This window comes from Pristis pectinata, chromosome 5, assembly GCF_009764475.1.
Source record: "Pristis pectinata isolate sPriPec2 chromosome 5, sPriPec2.1.pri, whole genome shotgun sequence".
In the NCBI taxonomy this organism is placed as follows: Eukaryota; Metazoa; Chordata; class Chondrichthyes; order Rhinopristiformes; family Pristidae; genus Pristis; species Pristis pectinata.
This window is the reverse complement of record NC_067409.1, coordinates 67,700,441-67,728,069: the sequence shown is the minus strand read 5'-3', so window position 1 is coordinate 67,728,069 and position 27,629 is coordinate 67,700,441. Positions and strand designations below refer to the sequence as shown.

Here is a 27,629-nt window from a genome sequence, read left to right as displayed (position 1 = left end):
GGCTAATGTATTAGCATAGGTAGAGGATTGGTTAACAAATAGAAGGCAGAGAGTTGGGATAAATGGGTGTTTCTCTGGTTGGCAATCAGTGGTGAGCAGGGTGCTGCAGGGGTCAGTGCTGGGCCTGCAACTGTTCATGATATACATTAACGATTTGGAAGAGGGGACCGAGTGTAGCGTATCTAAGTTTGCTGATGACACTAAACTGAGTGGAAAAGCAAATTGTGCAGAGGATGCAGAGAGATATAGATTGGTTAAGTGAGTGGGCAAGGGTCTGGCAGATCGAGTATAAGGTCATCCATTTTGGAAGGAAAAATAGAAGATCAGATTAATATTTAAATGGTGAAAGATTGCAGCATGCTGTTGTGCAGAGGGCCGTGGGAGAGCTTGTGCATGAATCGCAAAAGGTTGCTTTGCAGGTGCAACAGGTTATCCAGAAGGCAAATGGAACACTGGCCATTGCTAGAAGGATTGAATTTAAGAGCAGGGAGGTTATGCTGCAACTGTACAGGGTACTGGTGAGGCTGCACCTGGAGTATTGCATGCAGTTCTGGTCTCCTTACTTGAGAAAAGATATACTTGCTTTGGAGGCAGTGCAGAGGAGGTTCACCAGGTTGATTCTGAAGATGAGGGGGTTGGCCTGTGAGGAGAGATTGAGTTGCTTGGGACTATACTCGCTGGAATTCAGAAGAATGAGAGTGGATCTTATAGAAACATATAAAATTATGGAAGGGATAGATTGGTTGTTTCCACTGGTAGGTGAGACTAGAACTAGGGGACATAACGTCAAGATTCGGGGGAATAGATTTAGGCTGGAGATGAGGAGAAACTGCTTTTCCCAGAGAATAGTGAATCTGTGGAATTCTCTGCCCAGGGAAGCAGTAGAGGCTACCTCACTAAATATATTTAAGACACAGTTAAATAGATTTTTTTGCACAGTAGGGGAATTAAGGGTTATGGAGAAAAGGCAGGTAGGTGGATCTGAGTTCATGCCCAGGTCAGCCATGATCTTACTGAATGGCAGAGCAGGTTCATCAGGCCAGATGTCCTACTCTTGCTCCTATTGCGTATGTTCTTAAAGCTTTCCTGATCACAATAAATCTTCTCAAAGCAAATCTGTAGAAAGTTAGAATGCTCCTTTATGGTCGAGAAAGACAGCACTAAAACCTTTAAGGTTACTAAGTTAGAGTAAAGTCCCTTCACTGGACTTCTGGACCCTCTGTTCTAGTAGAAGCAATACATGCATTCCCAGTGCTGCCAACAGCCACAAACATGAATCTTTCAACAAATATGTATTTGGACTTTCTCGATGCTGGAAAGACTTTAATTGACACCAATTTCAACTGATCTCACTGCTGGGTGATTTGTACAACCAAGCTGGACAAATATATCTTCATAAATGTTTTTATCTCCTGCTAAAATTTACAAATTTACTGGTTTCTTTGCAACTCAATTCAGCCAAAATATTGAGGATTGTCAGACCAATAATGCTGCAATGAGGAATCAAGTCATTACAACAAATGGTCCTTGTCACATAGCTAGACTTGAGTAATAGTACAATTTATGATTAAGAATACAACATTTGAAATGTGATAGATTCCCCCGAATATTGGTAATGAAACAAAATCGTCTTATGTCAACGTACCTTCTGTCCAATTTCTGCTGCAGTTAGTTTTGTTGTTTCCAGTTTCTCCACCAGCTTCGTATCACCAAGGAAGTTGCCCTCTGCTGCGGATAAGCGTGTAAGGAGCTCGTCCTCGAGCCATTTCAGCTCAATCTTAAAATGATTCTGATGCTTTGTCAATATAGACTGTATAGAAAACAAAATTCTCAGTGCATAGAAATAAATGAATTTATCACCACACACAGTTCCATCTCAAAAAATAATTCTTGCTTCTGCTTGGATTTCACTAATATTAAAGGTGACGCTTTGTTTAATTTTTGCGTACTATTGGAAATTTTTAAAGTCTCCTCACTGAAAATTGTTGGTAAAACTGCTGATGGTGCCTTTGGCATAGATGGGCACTGTGAGGTGAATTTATCCTCCAAAATGGTTAGACTGCTGCTGGGTGAGATATTAAATTTTACAAATCCTAAACCCTCCCCCATCTCACCACATTTGGAGAGGTGACAGGCAGATTGGCAATATTGAGATTGGCACCCAAAGATTTAACCTTGCATCATGAAACCTGACAGTTCAAAAGGGAGGACAGCTCTGCAGAAAATGCAAGTCCCTGCAGGACAGATTATCTGCTAGAATAAATAAAAGTGTACTCTCTCAGCTCAGCAAGTTATCTTCTGACCTCTAAATCAACTATTCCCTCACACAAAGAGCCCCACAATCATGGATTGGAAGCCCTCACATATCCAATCACTCCCTACAATACCACCAGGTGTCAGATCTGACAAACCTTCAGGCCAGGTAATGGACAAACCACTCGCCCCACCAGCAGCTGTAGACTCCTTACCAGGGCTTGTGGCCTGCTCCAGAGTGGAATCAAATGAGCAAATGGTAGTCAAAACTGTCAATTAGGATGACTTGTAAGTGGGGATCTTACTGTTAAAAATGGACTTGTTGTGGAGTTGAACTTCGACCACATGCTGAGAAACCTGGACTTTTGATTCACTTTAACTCCAAACATTCACCACCAACTTAAGAAACTCATCCCATCCAAAATCATGACCTCTTTGAAGAAAATGATACACTTATACAGATGTTTTTTCATGATTCTTCTATCTTCCTGAGTCTGTTTCCCTTAGCTTTACTGCGTCAGTGCAATCCTACATCAGTTCTCAGGCAGAGAATTGTGAAGAGGGGCACAGTTTAACTCCGCCTGATATACTCTGAACCCTCTGGCTGCTTACAAACTCAAAACAGACCACCAGTACAGGCGGCCCTATGTTGCTTTCATGTCTGTTCAGAAATGAACCACTCTCAGGATTACACTGCAGCTGGCATTAAAAAATGTGACTGCAATGAATTCTGCTGGTCCTGCTGCTACATTATACAATGCCAATTAACGCTGCGACCTCATGGTTTTTAATTTAGGTTCATACTTTCTGGCAGTGAGAAAACTTCAAACTTCATTCTGGTAGGGAAATGAAGGGCTATGTTGGAGGGAAAGGCCAGATAAATATTAAAGCAGGATAAAATGTTGGCACAACATCCTGGGCCGAAGGGCCTGTGCTGTGCTGTAATGTTCTATATTCAATTGGAATCTTGGCAGTTAGATGCAAAGTGGAGGCAAGTGCACAAACAATGCAAATTTCTGGTCTGTCATTTTAATGACTGGCCCAACAAGTTTAGAGCAGGCAGGTTTTGTTAAAAGCAGGCCTAAAACAGGATGCAGAACACAACACTAATGAAAATGCACTCCTACATTCCCTAATATTATACTTATTGACATTCATGCTCCAAAAAGTGCTACAAATTCTGTTGAAAGCTTTAGGTTAATTATGCAGAATATATGTACAGTAGGTTTAATTGTCAACTTAGTTTTAACATAATCTGGGTGATGAGCAAAAGACTATTTGCATTTGTGTGAAGATTATAGATCTCATGAAACAACATGAATATCTAAATGTTTATGCCAGTGGCTGTACACAGGTTAATTTTTCCATTTGATTCATTATACTTCCCCCAATCATTGAAAATTATCAAAATGAGTGATATTTTCTGAAATACAATTTATATGTATGGTATAATTTGTTAACTGTTGGGTAAGATAGTCTGAAGTCATCAATTACTTGATTAATTATCTTAGGCTGTTTCAAAAATTAAGAAACCCATACAAAATAACAAGAAATTCTGAAAATGATGACTGTTATTTCTGTTATACCTTAGCTGGGTACATTGCAAGTATGGTACCTTCAGTTGCTCTAGATCCGGTCTTTCTGTATTGACCACTTCAGCCAGCAGCTGATCTTCAAGTCCATCCCTTGTGACAGTAAAATTGATTAGCGTCATCTGAGCCTGCATCTCAGGTTTGTAATGAGGGTTGGCCAGCTTTGTATGAAGAATTAGTCGGAAATGGCTATTGAGTTCACACTCTTTGTCACCAATCTTAATATATCTGAGAAATAAAATTTTTTCTTAGATATTCAAGCACAATGCAGTATGTTCTTTACTTTGTTTTATTTTAGTCGTGATATTATCTGGTCTGAAAAGATTGACTGGTATGAAAGCCAAGCTGTTTTAACAAACAAACCTCATTTCAAAATACCATTTTCTGAGGGTGAACAGTGTGAGTTGCAGTGGTGGGAACAGGCATACATTTTTGTTCAATGAGATGCAAAAATTTTGTTTTTCTAATTATTTCATATTATCTCATGCGAATTGCCATTTTTAACACTTAGAGTCAGTAAGAATATTCCCCAGGCTGCTTCGTGAAGCGAGGGAGGAGATTGCTGAACCATTGGCTAGGATCTTTGAGTCCTCGTTGTCCATAGGGATGGTACTGGAGGATTGGAGGATGGCGAATGTTGTCCCCTTATTCAAAAAAGGTAGTAGGGATAGTCCAGGGAATTACAGACCAGTGAACCTTACATCTGTGGTGGGTAAGCTGTTAGAAAGCATTCTAAGAGATAGGATCTATGAGCATTTAGAGAATCATGGACTGATTAGGGACAGCCAGCATGGATTTGTGAAGGGAAGATCTTGCCTCACAAGCCTAATAGGGTTCTTTGACGAGGTGACCAGGAAGATTGATGAGGGTAGTGCAGTAGATGTGATCTACATGGATTTTAGTAAGGCGTTTGACAAGGTTCCGCATGGTAGGCTTCTTCAGAAGGTCAGAGGCCAAGGGATCCAAGGAGGCATGGCCATGTGGATTCAAAATTGGCTTGCCTGTAGAAAGCAGAGGGTTGTGGTGGAGGGACTGTATTCGGATTGGAGGGCTGTGACTAGTGGTGTCCCACAGGGATCGGTTCTGGGAACTCTACTTTTTGTGATATTTATTAATGATTTAGATGAGGGGGTGGAAGGGTGGGTTAGCAAGTTTGCAGATGACACAAAGATCGGTGGTGTTGTGGATAGTGTGGAGGGCTGTTAAAGCTTGCAGAGGGATATTGATAGGATGCAGAGCTGGGCTGACAAGTGGCAGTTGGAGTTCAATCCGGAGAAGTGTGAGGTGGTACACTTTGGAAGGACAAACTCCAAGGTGGAGTACAAGGTAAATGGCAGGATTCTGGGCAGTGTGGAGGAGCAGAGGGATCTGGGGGTTCATATCCACAGATCACTGAAAGCGCCTCACAGGTGGATAGGGTAGTTAAGAAAGCTTATGGGATGTTAGCTTTCATAAGTCATGGGATCGAGTTTAAGAGCCGCAAAGTAATGATGCAGCTTTACAAACCTCTGGTTAGACCACACTTAGAGTACTGTGTCCAGTTCTGGTCGCCTCATTATAGGAAGGATGTGGAGGCGTTGGAGAGAGTGCAGAGGAGATTTACCAGGATGCTGCCTGGATTAGAGAATATGGATTATGAGGAGAGACTAAAGGAGCTAGGGCTTTACTCATTGGAGAGAAGGAGGATGAGGGGAGACATGATAGAGGTAAACAAAATATTAAGAGGAATAGATAGAGTGGACAGCCAGCACCTCTTTTGCAGGACACCAATGGCTTTAAGGTAATGGGTGGGAAGTTCAAGGGAGATATCAGAGGGAGGTTTTTCACCCAGAGAGTGGTTGGTGCATGGAATGCGCTGCCTGGGGTGGTGGTGGAGGCTGATATGTTGGTCAGGTTCAAGAGATTGTTAGATAAGCATATGGAGGAATTTAAGATAGAGGGATATGTGGGAGGAAGGGGTTAGATAGTCTTAGGAGTGGTTTGAAGGTCAGCACAACATGGTGGGCCGAAGGGTCTGCATTGTGCTGTATTGTTCTATGGTTCTAGAATCTTTTGTATAAATTCGATCCAACTTTACCATTGCTTACCATTATTACCTCCCATACATACTGGAAGATCTAATTTTAACTACAGGTTGAGAATAAGTTAGAAACAGACCTGATGCTTTCCTATTCGACTGGCGAGGTGTGTTCTGGGCAGGTGGGAAAGAAATTGGTTCCCATTTTGAACCAGATAATAGAGGTGATTTTACAGGAGGATTTACTCAGAATGGGTGAACTTCGTCCAAACTTTTCAGGCTATGGAGGAGCAATCCAGCTTCTACTTTCTATCTCACCAGAAAAGAGGTTTCTTGGCTTATTTAGTGTATTGCAGCCCAGTGCAAATGGTCGCTGCTTACTCAGCACAGATTCCACCTATTTGTGCCTTATAATTACAATCCCCCTGTTGGCAGAAATGATGGTAGTTGGAATGAGAACAGGAAGCAGGCAGTAAAGTGCACTCATATTTAAAGACCGGTCCTACCTGCTCCCACATGGCTGAGTGAGTCCTCCTTAATTCTGGGTAATTCATCTGAGTTCTCAGCTGTATGAGTGGAAATTCTGAACTCCTATGTTTATATCTTAAACTTGGAAATCAACACAAAATTTCTTTCTATTGTAAGGACTCCAGACTTCCAAGCCATGTAATTATTACCAATATCAAGATAATAATAGAAAGCTAAATACCTAGAAACTATAGCACTGAAGTTGTTATATGACTACATCACTGAACACATCACACCCAAGTTACAGTAAAGTTACCAGCTCTTCCCTTTTCTCTTTATTTCTTCTTTTACTACATATCCAGTTCTTTCTTAAGCAACCCATGTTCTCAAACTTTGGGTAAAAATATATTTTAACTTTCTTCAAGAGATAATTCAGTCAATGCCTTTATTAACAATTCACTTACCAAATGCACATTGTCTCCCTCTCAGAACATTTATATACATTTTTTTAACCTCTTTTCATCATTCTTGTGAAGACAGCACCCTTCAGGACTAAAACCCCTCAGTGGACTGAATCCTTAGTGCAGGAAGCCAAAAGTCAGGTTCATTTCATACAACTGTTTTGCTCTATAATTCTATTGTCATTGCTCATTGTGTTTGACAAGATTTGATATATTTTATACACAGAAATAATCTCTCTCAGCACAGGATTTAAGACTCTTTGAAATTTAAGTGGGATTAGTCACTACAACAACAAGTAGCTCTGATAAGAGATTTTAATCTGCGCTTCTTCTCAAAACAGAATTAATGTACCATTCGTGGACCATTACTAAAACAATTTGAAGTCTTTGCTGATGGATTGGTCTAAAGGGTACTGTAAGACGTGATGGGAATAATTGGTACTCATTACTTCACACTCTACAACACTCTAATTATTATTGAAGTTCAATTCCTGTACAAAATCCATCACCAACATCTCTGCATCTATTACCAATTAGAGAAAAAATAAGATGCAGCAATGGTAGTAACAGGAATATTAACACAAAGAGAACACAGAAGATGAAGCAAGTAAAAGAACTCTCAAACTATAGCATTCTGATTCTAAACTTCCTCAGAGCATCTTCTGCTGTCTTGCCATGGATTCACCACAACTATGGTGGAAACCAAGTTGCAATTTTGGTTGCAGAGCAGGCACTGCTTCAAAGAAATTTTGACCTAAGCTCTCTTTGAAAATAATTTGATATAGATATAACATTGCTGAGCTTTAATGGTTCTTCTGTGAAAGTATAAATAAGCCTCCAGCAGCTGTCTCCTATCTTCACACTCCCCTCAGCCCTTGTTCCATCTTCTTTCCCCCTTCTTCTTCTCTCTCTCTGCCTCCATCTAGCATTCACCTGTCACAGTCTTCCAACTCCACCCTCGCTCACATCCCCTACCTGGCACTACCTGCCTGTTATCTTACACCCTCCTCAGTCCACCAATCACCTCGGAATCCTTTCTCACCCTTCCCCCCTCCTCTTTATACCGGCCATCTCGCCTCTCCACTCTCAGTCCTGATGCAGGGTTTTGACCCAAAATGTTGACAATTCCTTTCCTCCTACAGTTGCTGAGTTCTTCCAGCACATTGTTTGTTGCTCCAGATTCCAGCATTGTAGTCTCTTGTGTCTCCATTGTCTGAAAAGCTGTTTTTCTCAAGTAATCCTGGGTTTCCACCACATTTAACTTAAGCTATTAACTCACTATTAAACTGATTAACTGCTTCTTGGACCACATGAACTTTTTTATCTGTCATATTTCTCACGTTTCTTACTTTCAGGCCTATAAAAGTGGCTGTAGTAAAAGACTGCAGATGCTCGAAATCCAAAACAGAATGCTGGAAGCACTCAGCAGGTCAGGCAGCATCTAACAGGAGAGAAACAAAGTTGATGTTTTGCTTCAAGGACCAGAAGTCATTCTCTGTCTAAAGTTTAGAGGAGAAATAGTCCAGAACCTGAACCAAGAAGAGCAGAAAATTATAGAGATGGAAGAAAGAAAAGGAAAAAATATGGAAAAATAACAAACCCTTGGACATAAATGGTGAGGATTCACCTTCCAAAAGTAACTTTAAGTTGTACTTTTAATTAAGTCTAAGTGCATTTTGTACCTTCCTGGTATCAGCGACTGTTATACACTGTGTGGGACAGTACAATGCTTCACTTTTAAGTAATAAATACATAAGTAACCACAAAACAAAGGATACTCAAAATTCACAAAATAGAAGTAATAATGAAGGAATACTTTTGGTCTAAAGTACTTTGCCAAAGCTTTCTAAATATTTATTTATATTAATATAACTTCATATTTCTTTTACATAAAGTGCAATGTTTGAAATCAGTTTCAGCATTAAATGGTTTTAACTTCTGTTTGCTTAAGATATTTGTAGCCAACTGATTCTGCTTTAATGTGATATTTTTAGGCCAAATTATCTGTGATTAATAAATAACTACTTGTGAAAGACCTAGCAGGAAGTACGTGTATTTATCATTTAGCAAAATAACAGAATTTTCAATGTTTCCATTCTATTTTGACAGTATTTTATTTATGGAAGTACACAGACATCTAGAAACTGGGTCACACAGCACTGTCTTTTTCAGAAGTCTTTTTAACTCCGACTAAATTGTGCTTGTGGACGTTTCCAGGTTATTCTGTGCCAATCACAAAATTAGACAGGGCAATTCTGGTTATGATCCACATTAGTAACCATAATATCGCAGCAATGTTTGCTGATTAACCCCATTAGGAGGCAAAATATGTCAGTAATTTATGTTGTCTATATTACAATTAATTCATATTGAATGAAATGTTAGTTAAGAATCAAGCACACTGGGACAATGAAATGATGATATTGATAACAGCCAGCTAATGGGATTCTCTGCTCAATGAGGAACTTCCTTTTCTGTGTTGGAATACATGCTTCTCTTGCTGTGAACTTTGGCCTTGTCTAGGAATTGTAATCACTTGCATGGCTCTTACTCTCCTGCCATTAAATGCATTCCATAATGCTGTAGTACATTGTTAGTTTGCCACAACAGCTGCTATACATTGATGAACACTACTTAATCATTACAGCACTGCCACAACATTGGATTGCTGCAACAGTTCTGAACTGCCATAAAGATGCCAGATTGTTGGGTTGCCACACACGATCAGACAGCCACAATGCTCATGGAACAATGCCAGAGTGCTACAATGACTGTAGCAATGCTGTCGGATTACTGCAATGACTGTTGTGTAATTGTGGACTGCTGCACTGCTGTAAAAACAATGTCAGACTGCTACAACACTGTTGGAACAAGGCTGACCTGCCAGAGAAATGTTGGATTGGTGCAACAACTGACACTCAGCGCCCTATTGATACAATGATTGCCACACAATGCCAGGCTACCATGCACTGCCAGACTACCATTCCTACTGGATTGCCACAGTGACTACCACCAAAAACCACAGAATGCTGGAAGACTGCAATGCCTCTGCACACCACAGCACCCTCCCCAACTGCTGCACATGCCATCCCGCTCCAACGACTGTTGCATATTGCTTGAGCAGCCAGACTGCTGTGCATTTTCATACCAGAGAGTGCATTTCCATACCAGTGAGCGCACTTGGGAACTGAGCAAAATTAGTGTTCAACAGAGAACAGATGACAAAGAGCAGAGTTGCAATTATAGGTAATTGCCGAATCAACAGACTTCCAAGGAATGTTCGCTGTCAAGTGAAATATTCAAGTTTAAAGTGTCCAATCTTTCAGGTTCTCTTGTTCAGTTCAGAGTTCTGTGACCTTGATGCTTAAGGATTTAATGGTCCAGAAGCTGATCATTGTCCTTGATGGGACTGGATCTGATTTAATAATAGTGAGGGAACAGGCCCAGGACTAACTTACTGCATACCATCTGAAATGAGCAAGGGCAGCACTCACGGGCTCCTCTATATTCAGGATGCCTGCACCCTCGGGGATGGTGACTTACGTGGAATGTCCCCTTATAATCTTCAGTGTTGTATTTGATTCAGTTTGCCTTGTCTGCTCAGATGACTGAAGCCTACATGTTAGAACCGGGGTCCATCTTCTTGGTTAAATAACCTCAGTCAACAGCACAGAAAACCTCTCACATGGCATCTGTCACTGCCAAAGAACTCTGCTGTAGGTGATAAGGCCACAGTGGCATACACTGCAGGTATGCAAAGGATATGTCAGGCTTTTGAGGTTCCCCTATGAAAGTCTTGTTCCTTCTGCCAATCCTTATAGCTAGCAGGTTTCTGGAGCAGGGATTTGACCAATGGTCTTAACAGCAGCTGCCTCATCATTAAATTCCAACAGAATTACCTAAACAACCCACTCCATCTATTTACTATATTTTAAATATTTATTTCTCTGTTTAGAGGTGCAAGGAAATTGCTGGCAGATCATTTTCAGATCTTCCAATCTGAGGCATTTAAAGCTCCTTAAATGAACCAAAACATCAAAAAGCACTTTGGAGGTTAGATATTAAACCAAATTTAGTCAAATCACATATTAATATAACTTAATATTTGGGACAAAAACATTTAATTTTAAAACATGACCAAAATCTTGTTCAGAGAGAGATGTTAAAAGGGAAAGGAAGCTGAGTAGGGATAATGAATGGTGGATAGGTTCAGGGAAAATGAACTCCAGAATTTAAGGCCTAGGCAGCTTGACACAGCATGACAAAGGTGAAGTCAAGACAGGTCAAAATTCCAGAATTGTAGGAGTGCAGACATCTCAAGTGGATTGTGGGGTGGATGTGATTACAGAGCTATAGAGAGGCAAAAGCATGGATGTTTTTGAAAATTGGGAATAAAATTTTAAAAGACAGAAAAATTAATTTTTCTAAGTAATTCATTTTGGGTTTTCTATAAAGAATATCACATATTCTTACTGCTCTTTTGTGGAAGCAATATAGGACAAGTTAAGTTTGATAACTATGAAACTGTAACTTTTTTTTATTAAATCAAGCAAATAACATGACGAAGCATAACCCTTTATGTTCAGTGTACGAGAATGGTCACTCAGGATGTTACAAGTGTGTGTCTTGATTACATTAGGTTCATCAAGACTAGTTTGATGTTCCCAAGAAACTCTAGCATTCCATCATTTATAGATTTAATTATGTAGGAGAAATGTGGGTATAATATGTCATCACATTCTGTGTGTACTTTGTTGATGCATAAGCTCATTTAGTGGTGAGGTTAACTGCTATCATTTGTTGTGCATGACCATTAATGTCCAAGGTTGTTTATTACACCCTGACATTTCATACACGAGTGCTCATTACTTCCCTGTAGCCTTCAAAGTCTTATCCCTTCTCTGTGCATCCATAATACAATCTTATTTATACAAAATTATCCTCCTATAGTCTGTTTGAAAGATTTACTATAAATCTACTATTTTTTCATGTCTAATCATGGATAGTTAATAAGTTAATGTCTGCAGGCCTGACCTTGTATTTTATTGTCTAATAATAATATAGAGACACAATAGACCACAGGTGCTCTAATCTGGAGCGAAAAACAAACTGCTAGAAGAACTCAATGGGTCAGGCAGCACCTGTGAAGGGAAGTGGACAGTTGATGTTTCAGGTTGAGACCCTTCATCTGGACTAAACGATAGAGGGAAGGTAGCCAGTATAAAGAAGTGAGGGGAAGGGATGGAGCAAGAGCTGACAAGCAATAGGTGGATCCAGGTAAGGAAGAGTAATTGGCAGATGGAGGAGGGAAGAGTGGAAATAGCAAAAGAGGCTGGGAGGTGATAGGTAGAAGCGACAAAGGGCTGCAGATGAAGGAATCTGATAGGAAAGGGAGGTGGAGCAAGGAACCAGATAAAAGAGGTGGGGTGTGCAGATGGGAACAGAAGGGGGAGGGGGCCCAGTGTTGGGAGAGTATGGCTGATGGGCAGGTGGAGTGGGTAGATTAAGGGAAAGAGAAAAGGGTGATAGGGGGCTGGGAGTGGTGTGGGATAGGTGTAGGAGGAACTGGGTAGATCAGGGCGAGAGAGAAAAGGGACAGAGGGGGAGCACGTTACCTGAAATTAGAGAATTTAATGCTCATGCCATTGGGTTGTAGATCTCACAGGCAGAATATGAGGTGCTGTTCCTCTAGTCTGGGTTTAGCCTCACCCTGGCAGTGAAGAAGTCCGAGGACAGACAGGTCGGTGTGAGAATGGGGAGCAGAATTAAAATGGCTAGCAACTGGGAGCTCCAGAAAGATTTATTATGAAAAGCCTGCTTAAGTCCCTCCATCTTGTGCACTGAGACTTACCATTCAATGGAAGTTGTACGTACATACTTTTGCTGGTTTCATAAGTGTGCAACCTCCCCCACTTCCCCATTTCTCTGGTAAAGCCCTCAAATTGCATGTAAAATGCAAGATGGTAGGAGTCTTCTGCTTTATACAAGGAAATAGGGATATGTAGAACATAGAACAGTACAGCACAATACAGGCCCTTCGGCCCACAATGTTGTGCCGACCTTTCAACCTCACCTAAGACTATCTAACCACTTCTTCCCACATATCCCTCTATTTTAAATTCCTCCATATGCTTATCTAATAATATCTTGAATTCTCTTGAATTCCACCACCACCCCAGGCAGCACATTCCATGCCCCAACCACTCTCTGGGTAAAAAACCTTCCTCTGATATCTCCCTTGAACTTCCTACCCATTACTTTAAAGCCATGCCCTCTTGTATTGAGCATTGGTGCCCTGGAAAAGAGGCGCTATCTATTCCTCTTAATATTTTGTATACCTCTATCACGTCTCCTCTCATCCTCCTTCTCTCCAAAGAGTAAAGCCCTAGCTCCCTTAGTCTCTCCTCATAATCCATACTCTCTAAACCAGGCAGCATCCTGGTAAATCACCTCTGCACCCTTTCCAACGCTTCCACATCCTTCCTATAATGAGGCGACCAGAACTGGACACAGTACTCTAAGTGTGGTCAAACCAGGGTGCAAAGCAGAAAGAATATATCCTATCAAATCACATATATAAATGGAAGTCACATAATTGATGATAGGGCTGTTGGTGAGTAATTACATTTATATTTGCTGCCTGATTATTTACAAGATAATTAATTGATAAGTAGTCAAAACACTTACCTTCCTTTTTTAATTGTGTTTCGTCCAAGTAGTGGATCAAGAACTGGATCAATGGTTTCCTCAAGGTTTTCAATGAGGATGATGTCACCACAGGATAAAGCATGCTCGATAATATCTAAATAACTTCTTATAAAAAAAATTCAAAATGTACATTAGTAAGCAAATTTATTTCTTAAAAGTAATGACTGCTTTCAATTTAAGAAAAAGAACAATTTTACTTATTTGCAAAAATTTACCCTTTCTGTCCCATGTGCACAACTTTCAGATCACTTCCATACTTGCTCCTGATCCACTTGATCCCTTGCTGCTGTGGGTCAATCATAAGTGGCCAACGTTCACAGTTGATCAGAATAGTTGCATTTTCTGTTGACATCCGATCACTGGGCAATCCTTCATTATTCCATGTTGCAACTGTGGCATCATCAGTCAACATTGCTATAGGATCCAGTCCTTCTGTAATTGGTATGGAAACCTGAAAGAAGCAGAGAAGAGAGCGTATGGTTGAATACAAGAGTTTTTTTCCCAAGCACTCCTCACACATGGGACTGCTTTCAGCCTATACTCACTTCAGCAGGTTAGGATATTCAGAAAAATTACTTAGCAGGTTTTCTTTTATTTATTTATTTTATCATAGGTCAGTTTAACTGAATTCCTGTGGATAATAAGTATTATACCTCAAAAGTAGTTCTTAAGACTAGGGTTAAATCTCTGTATTTACTAAATAGCTTCTGTGGGAGGAGGGAAAAAAACAATATTAAATCCCCGTAATGAACAGAAGAGTGAAGTGTGGAGGAGAATGGAATGTAGGGTAATAGTTAAAATAGTGAAATTAAAACCTGAAAATAGCTGTGATGGAGATGAGTTAAGTTTTAAGAGGTGGGTTAGGGGTGGAGTGCTAACTTAGTTCTGAAAAGTGGTTCAGTTTTTTAAAAATATGTGTTATTGTGGTAGTTTTTTTAAATTCACTTTCAGGATACTGGTGGCACCGACAAAGTCAGCATTCATTGCCTTCCCTAATCATCCTTTAAGTAGGTGGTGGTGAACCACGTTCATGAACTGCTACAGTCCTTCTGAAGAAAGTGCTCCTGTGCTGCTGCTAAGATTTAGATCCAGTGACAATGAAGGACTAGGGCATATATTTACAAGTCAGGGCAGTGCCTGACCTGGAGGGAAACCTGCAGGTAGTTGTATCCCCATGTGTCCACTGCTCTTGTCATGAAAACAGGCCATTTGGCCCACCACATCCATGTCAACCAGAGGCCACCCATCCATATTAATCCCATCTTCTAGCACTTGCGTGCAGCCTTCAATACCTAGACAATGCAACTGCTCATCTGGACACTTATTAAACGTTGTTAGAAACTTTGCTTCTGCCACTCTCTTCAGCAGTGCATTCCAGGTACTCACCACTTTCTGGGTGAAAGAGGTTCCCCTTTTCCTTCTTGGTGGCATAGATCAGGGGTTTAGGAACTGCTGGAGGAGAGGCCAGGATGGGTAAATGCAAATATTTTGTATATGGTACACTGAGCATTGGTATTCCAGCACCATTCATGACTAGATACAGCAGGATTGCAGAGCTTTGACAAGGATCTGTTGGTCATGAGATCACCTTACTCTGCATGCTGTCCTTGCCAGTTAGCACACATATAATCCTGGTGTTTCCAGCTTCAGGCAGATTAGCACCTCATTTTTTGACATGCTTGGTGCTGCTACTGGCATGCCTTTTAGAAATGCACATTGAAGTAGGATTGATGCATTGACTTGATAATGATGGTAAAGTGAAGATCTGCTGCATGCTTCCTTTTTTTTGACCAGAGCCTCAATATCACTCATCAGCCAAGGTTCCCTAAACTTGCCAGATTTACCCTTCCCAACAGGAATGTGCTGCCCCTGGACTCTTGATATTTCACTCTTAAAACTCTCTACTTGCCATTCCCTTCAAACAGGCTCTCCCAATCGATCTCTACTAGATCCTGCCTAATTCTTCCAAAATTAGCCCTGCTCCTTTTCCATCACTATCTTACAACTAATAGAATTTGGTCACTAGAGCCAAAGTGCTCCCTGACTGCCACCTCTGTTACTTGCCCTACCTCATTTCCCAAGAGAAGGTCCAGTATTGCACCATTCTGAGCAGGTCCCTCTATATATTGACTCAGGAAACTTTCCTGGACACAGTTCACAAATTCCACCCTGTCCAGTCCCTTAACACTCTGGGTTGCCCAGTCAATACCAGGGAAATTAAAATCTCCCATTAACACAACACTGTTATTCTTACAACTAAGCAATTTCTCCGCACACCTGTTCCTCAAGTTCTCGCTTGACTATTGGGGGATCTGTAATACAGCCCCCTCTAGAGTAACACTCCCTTTCTTGTTCCTAAGTTCTACCCATAAGGCCCAAGGATGTCGTCTCTAAGTACTGCTGTTACATCCTCCCTGATCGAAAAGGCAACACTCCCTCCTTGCTTACCTGTACCTCTGTCACACCTGTAGCATCTGTATCCTGAAAAATTGAGCTGCCAGTCCTGCCCTTCTCTCAGCCATGTTTCTGTTATGGCTGTAACATCCCAGTCCTCAGAGCCAATTAGGCCCTAAGGATTTATCAGCTTTCAATGCGTTTAATTTTTTTTTCAGCACTATTACTCAAAGTAATTTTCTTCATTTCTTTGTCAATGTTTGACTTGCTGCTATGAGATTTTGCAGGCCTGAATCAAGCAGGTGAACTCTTCGGGCTTCTCCTTCCTGTGAATCCGTGTTGTCTCGCACACAAAACCCATCATCCTCTTTTGGGCCTGCCCAATCAGCGGAATAGGATATACCCAGTGGTATTGGTATTGGTTTATTATTGTCACTTGTACCGAGGTACAGTGAAAAGCTTGTCTTACAAACCAATCGTACAGGTCAATTCATTACACAGTGCAGTGACATTGAGTTAGTACAGAGTGCATTGATGTAGTACAGGTAAAAACAATAACAGTACAGAGTAAAGTGTCACAGCTACAGAGGAAGTGCAGTGCAATAAGGTGCAAGGTCACAACAAGGTAGATCGTGAGGTCAGAGTCCATCTCATTGTATAAGGGAATCGTTCAATAGTCTTATCACAGTGGGGTAGAAGCTGTCCTTAAGTCTGGTGGTACGTGCCTTCAGGCTCCTGTATCTTCTACCTGATAGAAGAGGAGAGAAGAGAGAATGTCCCAGGAGGGTGGGGTCTTTGATTATGCTGGCTGCTACACCAAGACAATGAGAGGTAAAGACAGAGCAGAAGGAGGGGAGGCTGGTGTTCGTGATGTGCTGGGGTGTGTCCACAACTCTCTGCAGCTTCTTGCGGTCTTGGGCAGAGCAGTTGCCGTACCAAGCCATGATACATCCAGATAGGATGCTTTCTATGGTGCATCGGTAAAAGTTGGTGAGAGTCAAAGGGGACAAACCAAACTTCTTTAGCCTCCTGAGGAAGTAGAGGCACTAGTGAGCTTTCTTGGCCATGGCATCTATGTGATTTGACCAGGACAGGCTGTTGGTGATGTTCACTCCCAGGAACTTGAAGCTCTCAACCCTCTCGACATCAGCAGCATTGATGTAGACAGGTGCATGTACACCGCCCCCTTTCCTGAAGTCATTGATCAGCTCTTTAGTTTTGTTGACATTGAGGGAAAGGTTGTTGTCATGACACCATTCCACTAAGCTCTCTATCTCCCTCCTGTACTCCGACTCATCGCTGTTTGAGATACGGCCTACAATGGTGGTATCATCTGCAAACTTGTAGATAGAGTTGGAGCAGAATCTGGCCACACAGTCGTGAGTGTATAGGGAGTAGAGTAGAGGACTGAGGATGCAGCCTTGTGGGGCACCAGTGTTGAGAATAATCGTGCCGGAGGTATTTCTGCCTATCCTCACTGATTGCGGTGTTTGTTAGAAAGTCAAGGACCCAGTTACAGAGGTAGGTGTTGAGTCCTAGGTCTTAGAGTTTGGTGACAAGCTTGCTTGGAATTGCAGTGGCTGTGATGGAGGAGCCTGCCCACTGTATATACAAGGCTGTTTTGGGACAGTTCTCTCGGTTTAGACTCCAGTCCCCAGATATTTGCAGGAAGGACTTTGCAAGTTTGATTACAGGATATCTGGTCACATTTGACATAACTACATGTATGAAGGAGTAGAGCAAATAACAAAGAAGGGAACAATAAGCCATACCTTCAATGATTTCAGAAAAGGAAGCCACATTCCCTCTACCAATTCTTGACGGTATCCTTTGGTAAAGGGTCCAACATATGACACAAAAGCAGCTGTCAGCAACACATCACCACACAACGTCTTCTGTTGAGCTTCAAAGAACTGCACACAATGGGTCCAGCGGACATTTTCCAACTGAGGAAGTAAATTTTGCAATAACTATTATCTACATAAAGACAGAATGATTTAGTTTAATTCTTACCAAAGTTATCAACATGGATAGACAAATTATTCTATTTCTCATTATGGAACAAATTAAGTGCTAGGATTCATTATTAATTAGTTAACTATCAGAATTTTCATAAGGGGCATGTGAATTTGTACTCTTTTATTACTGGAGGTTCTTAATAGGTTAACATCAAAAGATTATGCTATCTGCCTAATATGATGGTTGATATCAACAAAATGACTAAGATCAACCAATGCACAAAACACTGCAGAAAATATTTTTTTAATGGAAAATAGAATTTACATTCATCTCCATTTACATTTGTTGTATTAATTAATTGTGACATAATTCTTCATGCACCTCCTTACTAAGAAAACTAAGTTAGTCTTGCAAGATGTACATTTTTTTCTCGTGTGTTAACATTTCTTTACAGCTAGGTGCTTCATCAGGAAATTCCTCCAGCAGGATCATAAAGATCTGCTGTCAGATGCACCCATTACTGGGCTGTTCCAACGCATATAATATATTGCAGCTTTGACTCGTTTGAAGGCCATGGAAATCTGCTTGCTGAACCAGGTTTATCTGGAGCCTCTGCAGTCAGGCCATTAAAATCAATAAGGGAAATCAGCTGCCTGGAGAAATGTAAGTAGAGCATTGTATTTCACTTAATTGTTACATTAGGCATTGTGAATGTTTTTAAGTGAGCGGTAGCATTTTTAGTTTTTGTTTTAAACATAAAATTAAAGACATTAAAAAATTAAAATTATTTATGTCCAGGCTCAAGTGATTTTGAACATTTGTGAATGTAACATTCGATTTAAGTGGCAGCATTGACAGCCAGGGTGGAGGGTTGCCAGCTGTCAGTTTAAAAACATTGAATTTTCATCTCCTATTTGATTGCAATCAGTAATAACCTGGGACAGCTGGACTTCCAGTCTCATGATGTATCTTCATCTTTCTCATTTCTGAAAACTCAATGAACAAACTTCATAATGAAATAGCAACCTCATGACAACAGCCACTGAGGATGGGATCTGTAGATTTGCAGTGGGAATAGTATAATTCTGGAATGTCAGATGTAATTTATCGTACATCAACAGTATACACTTTCTGGGACTGCAAGTTAGTTGCCATAAAATTGATGCATATCAGATGTTTTCTCTTTGAGTTCTTTGATACATCTTGTTCATCTAGAAAACATTTGAATCTCCTTTGGAGTACATGTACTAAGTAGTCAGCAGAGCACTCTGGCATGTATCTACAAACAAGGAAATATCCCTTATTATTCCAAAAATTATAATCAGCCAGGCCATAACAAGCCACACTATTGCCCATGAACAATGGGTGTGCCTCCTATACTCAGGTGGCCATGTTAGTCTAAGAAAAGTCATAAAAAATGTTCTTAGTTTCCAAAGCCTGGCTCTGTCAAGCAGATCTAGTCCAAAATGTTTAGCCAGAATTATTAAGGTGCATCAGATTAAGTAAACCTGCATCTACATCAATCAATGTAAACAAATAAAACCTGACACATAGCCTTGTGTAATAAAACAGGAAGCTATGAGAAATAATATGACTGTAGGGTTCACATAGTTGGGCTAGAGGCTGGGTTAATGGGCTAATTTACTTCTATATCAAAAGTTTGTGGAAAAATTGAGCATTCTCAACAACAGGTGGTGGATTTATTTCATGGTGGCAACATGCACGGAGGGGAAGGGCTTTGATCAGAGCAATATTTTCATACCTAGTCACCATCATCACTCTCATGTCTCTACTGCTAGCAAGATTAGAAATTATGAAGGCTGGAATTCATGGTGTGTAGACCTGCTGGCAAATCTTGAACGTCATGTTTCTCATGTACAAGTCTGGCTTGTGCAATTTCTCTGCAAGAGTGCAGTGTGCTTCTTGAACACCAGCCAGCTGCTCCAGGGATACCTGTTGTATGGTGGCTTTAAAGGAGCAGTGTTAGCTTTCAGCTTTTACTTTAAGTTGTATGCCTGGGTAGTCAATGACTCATACAGCACAGACGGGGAATTTGATACCAAGTTTAGCTTATTCTAATACAATTAAGCAAGATTTGTTTTATTCTGCTTGCAAGTGGTTTACTCAGACATAGATGTCTCTATTCATTCAATTTTCTTTACTTTGAGGCATTCAGGAATCCTAGAAACAGAGTTTAAGATAGAAAAGAGTACTCCTGTTTGCAAGGGCATCCATGAGTTAATAATTTCATGAGCATAACATTTTCAAAAGCAATTTGAAGCTGTTTGACAAAATTAAATGGATATATGAAAAAAACTCCTAAACTGAAAATAATTTATAAAGGATTAACTTAGCTGTTCAAATTTTTATTATTTTTATTAATTAAAGTTAAATGAGAAATATTCCTTGATAAATGCGATATATATCACTTTTGGAAGAAGTTTCTTTATTCGACTAAAGTGGGATAATCTGTTGCCTAAAACACATTAAAGTGAAGCCTAGAGTTCCATTAGCTGGAAATGTTACTGAGATAAGGTCACGCAGAAAAGTGATCCAAGATAATAAGTCCTATTAACCCTTAGGCTAAGGAGGCACTAAATATTCCCAAAAATAGTTTAAGATGCTTCTCATAAAGTAGTGCATAAACTTCCTCGAATTGAACAATATCATGGGAGATCAATTTGCTCTTAAGAAAAATATTTTATATAACTGTTTCACATTCAAGCTAGGTCCATAAACTAGACCCATAATTTGGACCACTCATAACGTTGAAGCTGCAAGATATTCTGATTATTTTATCTTTATTCGTTGCTAGGGTAATGAAGACAGAAAAATACTTATTATGACCCATTTTCTCCAACACTATAAACAGCTGTAGATGATAGTCTTACAATATTAAGTACTGTCATTAAGTATTATTAAGCCTGCATGATCCATGATTTCTATTCTTTATTTCACCATTACTCATTAAAATAATGAATTCTTTAAAAAAGGCCCCAAAACAGCTCCAACCTTTTAGCCTTCAGTAAAATTGATTGCTTAATTTCTTTTCACTGGTTAGTCTAATGTTTTTAAACAATATTTTAACATAATCTTTTGTAACAATATTAAAAACTTACAATATTAAAAACTCAGAGAGCTTGAGCACATTGAAATCAAACTAATGGTAGGGAATTAAGGAATATGGGGTTAGTGCAGGAATGCAGCACTGAGGAAACAGCTCAGCCATGATCTTATTGAACACTGGATGAAGCACAATGGACCATATGGCCTGCCCATGCTTCCATTTCTTATGTTAGAGCTGAACTGTCTTATGCAACGGAATAAATGAAGCTATTTTCAATTTGCCTCCCAACTCTGATGTTCTCCATTTGAAAGAAGTTAAATAAATCAAAGATCCTGCTGAATGAGCTGTGTTTTCAATTGAGCAAGATAAAGTTTTGAATTTGTGATTTTGACAAAGGCCTTTGATTGAGAGGGCACTGTCTTTATGAAATCTAATCTAAGTAGCATTTTCTCCAAGTAGTAATAAGTAACTGTAGGCTTATCTTTATTTATGCAACCATTTGTGCTCAATAATGCTGCACTGTAGAATGTGATGCAGCAGACAGTCTATATAATGAAAAGGAAGTTACTTTGTAAATGCCGTAATTTAAATAATGAGATAAATTACTGCATTGATCCATTGAGTTAAATGCAGATTTTCTGGGTAAAGCACGAGTACGAATATCAGGATCTTAGGAAGTGTATAACAAATGGCATTTTAATATTCTGTAACTGGTCTATCAGCACATGCACAGTAAGTCACACATAAATGGTAAGAAAATAAAGACTAGAACTACTACAGGAACTTTGTACCTAGCTAAACCTTGATAAGAAATAATCCTCTTTTTATATAATGAGTTAAAACATAAATGTCCTTGTGTACTTAGTTGCAGACACACTTTTGTACTGCTCATAAATTATTTATTCAGATTTCTGATGAATAAAATGAAAGAGTTTGATATCATAAAAAGAGGTAAAAGTCAACAAGTGCATTAACTCTCATGAAGGCTACTTTGTAAAAGAAAAACTATGACATAAAGAGGTCATTTGATCCATTGTGTCTATGCCAATTGAAAAGGAGCGACTGGCCCAAACAGAGTTTCATACATATGGTCTATGGCTCTGCAGGTCATAGCTCTTTAGCTCTCCAAAGCTTTCCTCCAGACCCTCAAGCCTACTGAGAGAGCTTTCATCTCATCTGCAAACTACTTTATCATGCTCCCTATATTTAGGTCAAAACAGTAACTTATATTACAGAAAGCAAGAACTGAATCCTGTGGAACTCTACTGGTAATAGTCTGCCAGTCGCGAATACAACCTAGAAACAAACCTTTGCTTCCTGCCACTGAGCCAATCCTGGATCCAATTTGGCAGTCTCCATCGGATCCCATAGGATTTTTTTTGACCAATCTCAATTCCTGTCAAAAAGCTTGCTAAAAATACATGGAGACAACATCATTGAGTTCTTTGGGGAGGTAACAAGAATGTTAAATCGAGTTAGTTATACATGACTCTCCGTTAACAAATTCATACTGACTGTCCCCAAGTAACTTCCAACTTTCTGGAGTCAGAGTCATCGAGAAATACAGCATGGAAACAGGCCCCTTGGCCCAACTCAACCATGCTGACCAAGATGCCCATCTAAGCTAGTCCCATTTGCTTGCATTTGGCTCACATCCCCCTAAACCTTTCCTATCGATGTACCTGTCCAGATGAAAGTTTCTACTGACCTAAAGAATGGATTCCATTAAATTGCCCACCACTGAAGTTAAACCAACTGGCTTGTTATTACTTGATTTATCACTTCCCGCCTTTTTTAAATGGAAATACAATCTTATCAGTCCTCCAATCAACTAACACCACTCTTATAACCAGGGACGATGGAAGCCCACTGCCTCTGCTATTTCATCTCTTGTTCTAATAGCCTGGCATATATTTCACCTGGGCCTGGCAATTTTCAAAGGTGTTAAGCCTTTTATACTTTCCTCTTTTACTTTATCACATCCAATATTTCACACACACCCCATATCTACAATAGCTTGATTCCTGTCTTTTGTGAAAAATCTTTGCCACTTCCTCTGCCTTCACACTCGAGTTTCCTTTCTGGTCCCTAACAGTTACGATTTTTTTCCTTGGTTGCCCTTTTACTCTTTATGTAGTTCAAAAATAATCACTGTACTTTCTTTAATTATACCAATAATTTTTTTCATACCCTTTACTTTTTCAATTCAACAATTTCCGCAGTACTAAGCTTTGATCTATGCTTCCTTTTTTGATGTATTTTACTCTTCATGATGTTGACATCCAGAGGGCTCTAGAATTGGCAGTCCCACCCTTCTTAGTGTTTATTGGAATTGGATTATTATTATCCCTTGTACTGAGGTACAGTGAAAAACTTGTCTTGCATACCGTTCATACAGATCAATTCATTACATAGTACATTGAGGTAGTACAAAGGTAAAACAACACAGAATGCAGAATAAAGTGTCACAGCTACAGACAAAGTGCAGTGCAGCTAGACAGTAAGGTGCAAGGGGTCATGACGAGCTAGATTGTGAGGTTAAGAGTACTAGGGAACAATTCAATAGTCTTATGACAGTGAGATAGAACTGTCATGGAGCCTGGTGGTACGTGCTCTCAGGCTTTTGTATCTTCTGCCTGATGGGAGAGGGGAGAAGAGAAAATGTCTCGGATGGGTGTGGTCTTTGCTTATGCTAGCTGCTTTACCGAGGCAGCAAGAAGTATAGGTGGAGTCCGTGAAGGGGAGGCTAGTTTCCAAGATGTGCTGAGTTGTGTCCACAACTCTCTGCAGTTTCTTGAGTTCACAGGCAGAGCAGTTGCCATACCAAGTTGTGATGCATCCAGATAGGATGCTTTCTGTGGTGCATCAATAAAAATTGGTGAGTATCAAAGGGGATATGCTGAATTTCTTTAACCTCAGAAAGCAGAGGTGCTGGTGAGGTTTCTTGGCTGAGTTGTCAATGTGGTGGGACCAGGACAGGCTATTGGTGATGTTCACTCCCAGGAATTTGAAGCTCTCAATCTCAGCACCATTGACCACTTGCACCACCCCCTTTCCTGAAGTCAATGACCAGCTCTTTTGTTTTGCTGACATTGAGGGAAAGGTTGTTATCATGACACTATTTTACTAAGCTCCCTATCTCCTTCCTGTACTCTGAATCATCGTTATTTGAGATACAGCCCACCACAGTGGTATCATCTACAAACTTGTAGATGGAGTTAGAGTAGAATCTGGCCACACAGGCAAAAGTGTTTAGGGAGCAGAGTAGGGGGCTGAGGACGCAGCCTTGTGGGTCACCAGTGTTGAGAATATTGTGGCAGAGGTGTCACTGCCTATCCTTACTATTTCAGTCTATTGGTCAGGAAATCAAGGATCCAGTTGCAGAGGGAGGTGTTGAGTCCCAGATCTCAGTTTGGTGATGAATTTGCTTGGAATTATAGTATTGAAGGCAGAGCTGTAGTCAATAAACAATAGTCTAACGTAGGTGTCTTTACTGTCCAGATGCTCCAGAGATGAGTGTAACCCTGTTTCAGTGGTAGGCGAATTGCAGTGGGTTGAAGTTGTCTGGGAGGCTGGAGTTAATGCGTGCCATGACCAGCCTCTCACGGCACTTCATGATGGTAGATGTCAGAGCCACCGGGTGGTAGTCATTAAGGCACATTACCTTGTTTTTCTTAGGTACTGGGATGATAGTGGTCTTCTTAAAGCATGTGGGAACCTCAGATTAAAGCAGTGAGAAATTAAAAATGTCTGCAAATAACCCCGCCAGCTCATCTGCACAGGATCTAAGGACATGGCCGGGGACACCATCCAAGCCAGATCCTTTCCGCAGGTTGACGCTCCAGAAGACTGAACTTACGTCCTTAACAGTGACTATGGGTTCAGGTGCATTGGAGGCTGTCAGGGTGGGTGGTGACATATCAATCCCCTTCTGTTCAAAACGTGCATAGAATGCATTAAGCTCATCGGGAAGGGAAGCACTATAGTCGGCGATACTGCCCAACTTCGTTTTGTAGCTCGCTATAGATTAGAGCCCTGCCACAACTGATGGCTGGTCTGGGACTCGATTTTGGACTGATATTGTTGAGGAAGTAAAGGGTTAAAAACTGCCACCATACCTATAGCTGATAGAAAAAATACCTCGCAAGCAAGAGCATGCAAGCTGCTGACTCAATGGATAGGGTGTTAATTACTTTGTCCAGAACCTTGGTTTCAGTCCCGTCATGCTAGACAATAGGAGTACTGGGTGCAATAAACAACGAGTGGGAAGCTTGTCCTAAACAATGAGGGGTGATACCTGTCTTTGAATTTCTTGATTATAACTCAATTATGCTGGACAATAGGTGCAATGTCTGTCTCGGGATCTCTGTGGCTTGACCGAAACTTGTGGCACCGCATGCATTAAGTGTGCGTGACAATATCTGTAGAAATTTCTGTCTGCTCTTTTGTACGGGGAGACCTCGGGAAGCGACTCTTAACGAGTGCTGAAGAGACCTCTCCTTAGCGGTGCACTGCTAATAAACATGTTTTCTCGAATCGACCTCGTGGCACTGTGTTACTTTACAGAGGACCAGAAGTGAGAACTTAATTCCAAGACGACAATTTGGTGAGCCAGCCAGGAGTCCAAGACAAGGTTTTGGAAGCAGCGTGAGCAATCGACGGGGATAACGACTATCTGAGAAGGAAGGGCCCACAAGCTATGATTCACCTTGATCCCTCTCAGGGAGTCAGACACCTGATCGATCCCTTCGCTTGTCGAATATCCTCTGACGGACACCTCGCGAACCTGTCCGAGTGCCACAGGTAAGAGGGGCTTGAGTCCCCAGTTAAGTTAATTTTGTTTTCGGTGTTTGGGGTTCGAGTCCCCAGTTAAGGTAACTTCAGGGTCAGGGTTCGAGTCCCCAGTTTCATTAGTTTCGCATTTGGGGTTTGAATCCCCAGTTTTGGGTTTGGGGTTCGAGTCCCCAGTTTCAGGTTTAGGGTTCGAGTCCCCAGGTTTGGGTTTTAAGTTTGTGAATTTCAAGGTTTTGAGCTCTAAGTTTTGAGACTGGTTCTCCGGTACTCCCACCCTGCCTTAGACCGGTTCTTAAGAGGGGAAATCCCCCACGGAGAGGTCAGGAATCTGAAGTGGGTGAAGGAAAGAGACCGATTTTATAGATAATCGCAGCGATTTGTACCATACAATTGGCAAGAAAGCAAAATGGGACAAACTCTCGATAAGTCTGGGTCCAATACCCCACTATCTAAGTTATGTAAAGACGATCCAAAGAATGAGAGTAACTTCTGTAAATTATCGACATGCCTCAGTAAAAAATTGGGAATCGAAATATGGCCACTGGGGGGAACTTGGGATGTGGATAAGTGCCTAAAAGCAGGAAGGGCAATTTGGGAGCACAATATTGGGGAAAAATGGAAAATATTAATGTCTACTTGGAGAAAAACAGCTGAAGACCTAACAAATAAATCTAAACAGAATAGTTGGGAACATAATGCGCGCAGAAGGGGAATTAGTGTGTGTGATGAAAAGGCAAATCCTAAGAGTTGGGAAGTCCTGAAGTCTCAGTGCGGAGACCACGATGCTGAGAGGAACAGAAGGGAGAGAGAAGGGGTAGATCAGGAGAAAACGTAGGAATAAAAATAAAAGAAAATAAGGATAAAGTGGAGATACCTCCCGAGATGTCTGGCATGCCCCTGTTCCAAAGTAATGATACGGATGAAAATGAGGAGGATTGGATGGTCCGACCCACAGCCCCTACCTACCTCCCCCCCGTTCACTGCCGCCCCCATATAATGCGACTAGTCCGCAAACCGTTCTGCTCTCACCACCAACGACTGCTAGCCAAGTCCCGCCCCAAGGACAATTCCATGGCCCTATTTCGTCCCGAACCAGGAATCAGCTTAGATGGAGAGAAAGCCCGCATACAAATGGCTCTAAGGCCACAGACAAGCGATGGAACTTTTTGGTATGGGACAGACCTTTAGTAGATTCTCAGACCGACACCGATTATGACTCCGATTCTACCCCTGATTATGACAACCCTAAAGATCCCGGCCCACCACCTATGTTGAATAAGGTAAAGGGAGCCAAGGTTAAAAAAAACAATTCCGCAACAGGAGTGTTCCCAGTCCCGATCCAACCCAAGCGAGCGCTAATCCTACAATCCAAATCTACACCCCTTGGAAGCCTCAGGATATGTGCCTAATCATGAGTCAGGCGCCCAACTGTAAAACCAACCTGGAGGATTTCATAGATTACATGATTAGAATGATTCAGATGTACCAGGCCACCCCCCAAGACCTTTACAGTCTTTGTTGCATGGCCCTTACAACCAATGAGGCGGAAAGGTGGAACGAACACCTGGGAAACCATGCGGACTAGACAGCCTTTCAGGCAGCCGTCCAGCCTCAGGACCAGGTAACCACCATTAGAACTGCCCTTCGCAAAACCCTCCAACAGCCTATTTACATAACTAAGGTTTTGGAATGCCGACCGAAACAGGGTGAGGACGGCCCAGATTTTTGGGACCATTTCTGTTCACTTTACGGTACCTATGTGGGGGACAATGCCTCCCCCCAGTTTAACTCCCTCCTATTACAATGTATTCCTGAGGGAGTGGTGTCAGCTATCTGCACTAATAACATGAATTGGCCTGACCATACACGACAAGCCACGAGGAGGGCCCTAGTCCACTTCTGGAGTAATGGATGCG

At 41.0% G+C, this 27,629-nt stretch overlaps 1 protein-coding gene across 1 annotated transcript in view; it reads right to left on the bottom strand.

The window, feature by feature from the left end:
• The window catches only part of LOC127570973 (dynein axonemal heavy chain 11-like), a 395,392-nt gene that overhangs the window by 75,274 nt on the left and 292,489 nt on the right, over positions 1-27,629 (bottom strand). The window contains exons 64-68 of the mRNA XM_052016942.1: positions 17,666-17,839; positions 13,715-13,950; positions 13,479-13,601; positions 3,869-4,073; positions 1,646-1,810 (exon numbers count right to left, since the gene is read on the bottom strand). Coding sequence (XP_051872902.1) covers positions 1,646-1,810; positions 3,869-4,073; positions 13,479-13,601; positions 13,715-13,950; positions 17,666-17,839 — 903 coding nt within the window. The remainder of the gene's footprint in view (positions 1-1,645; positions 1,811-3,868; positions 4,074-13,478; positions 13,602-13,714; positions 13,951-17,665; positions 17,840-27,629) is intronic.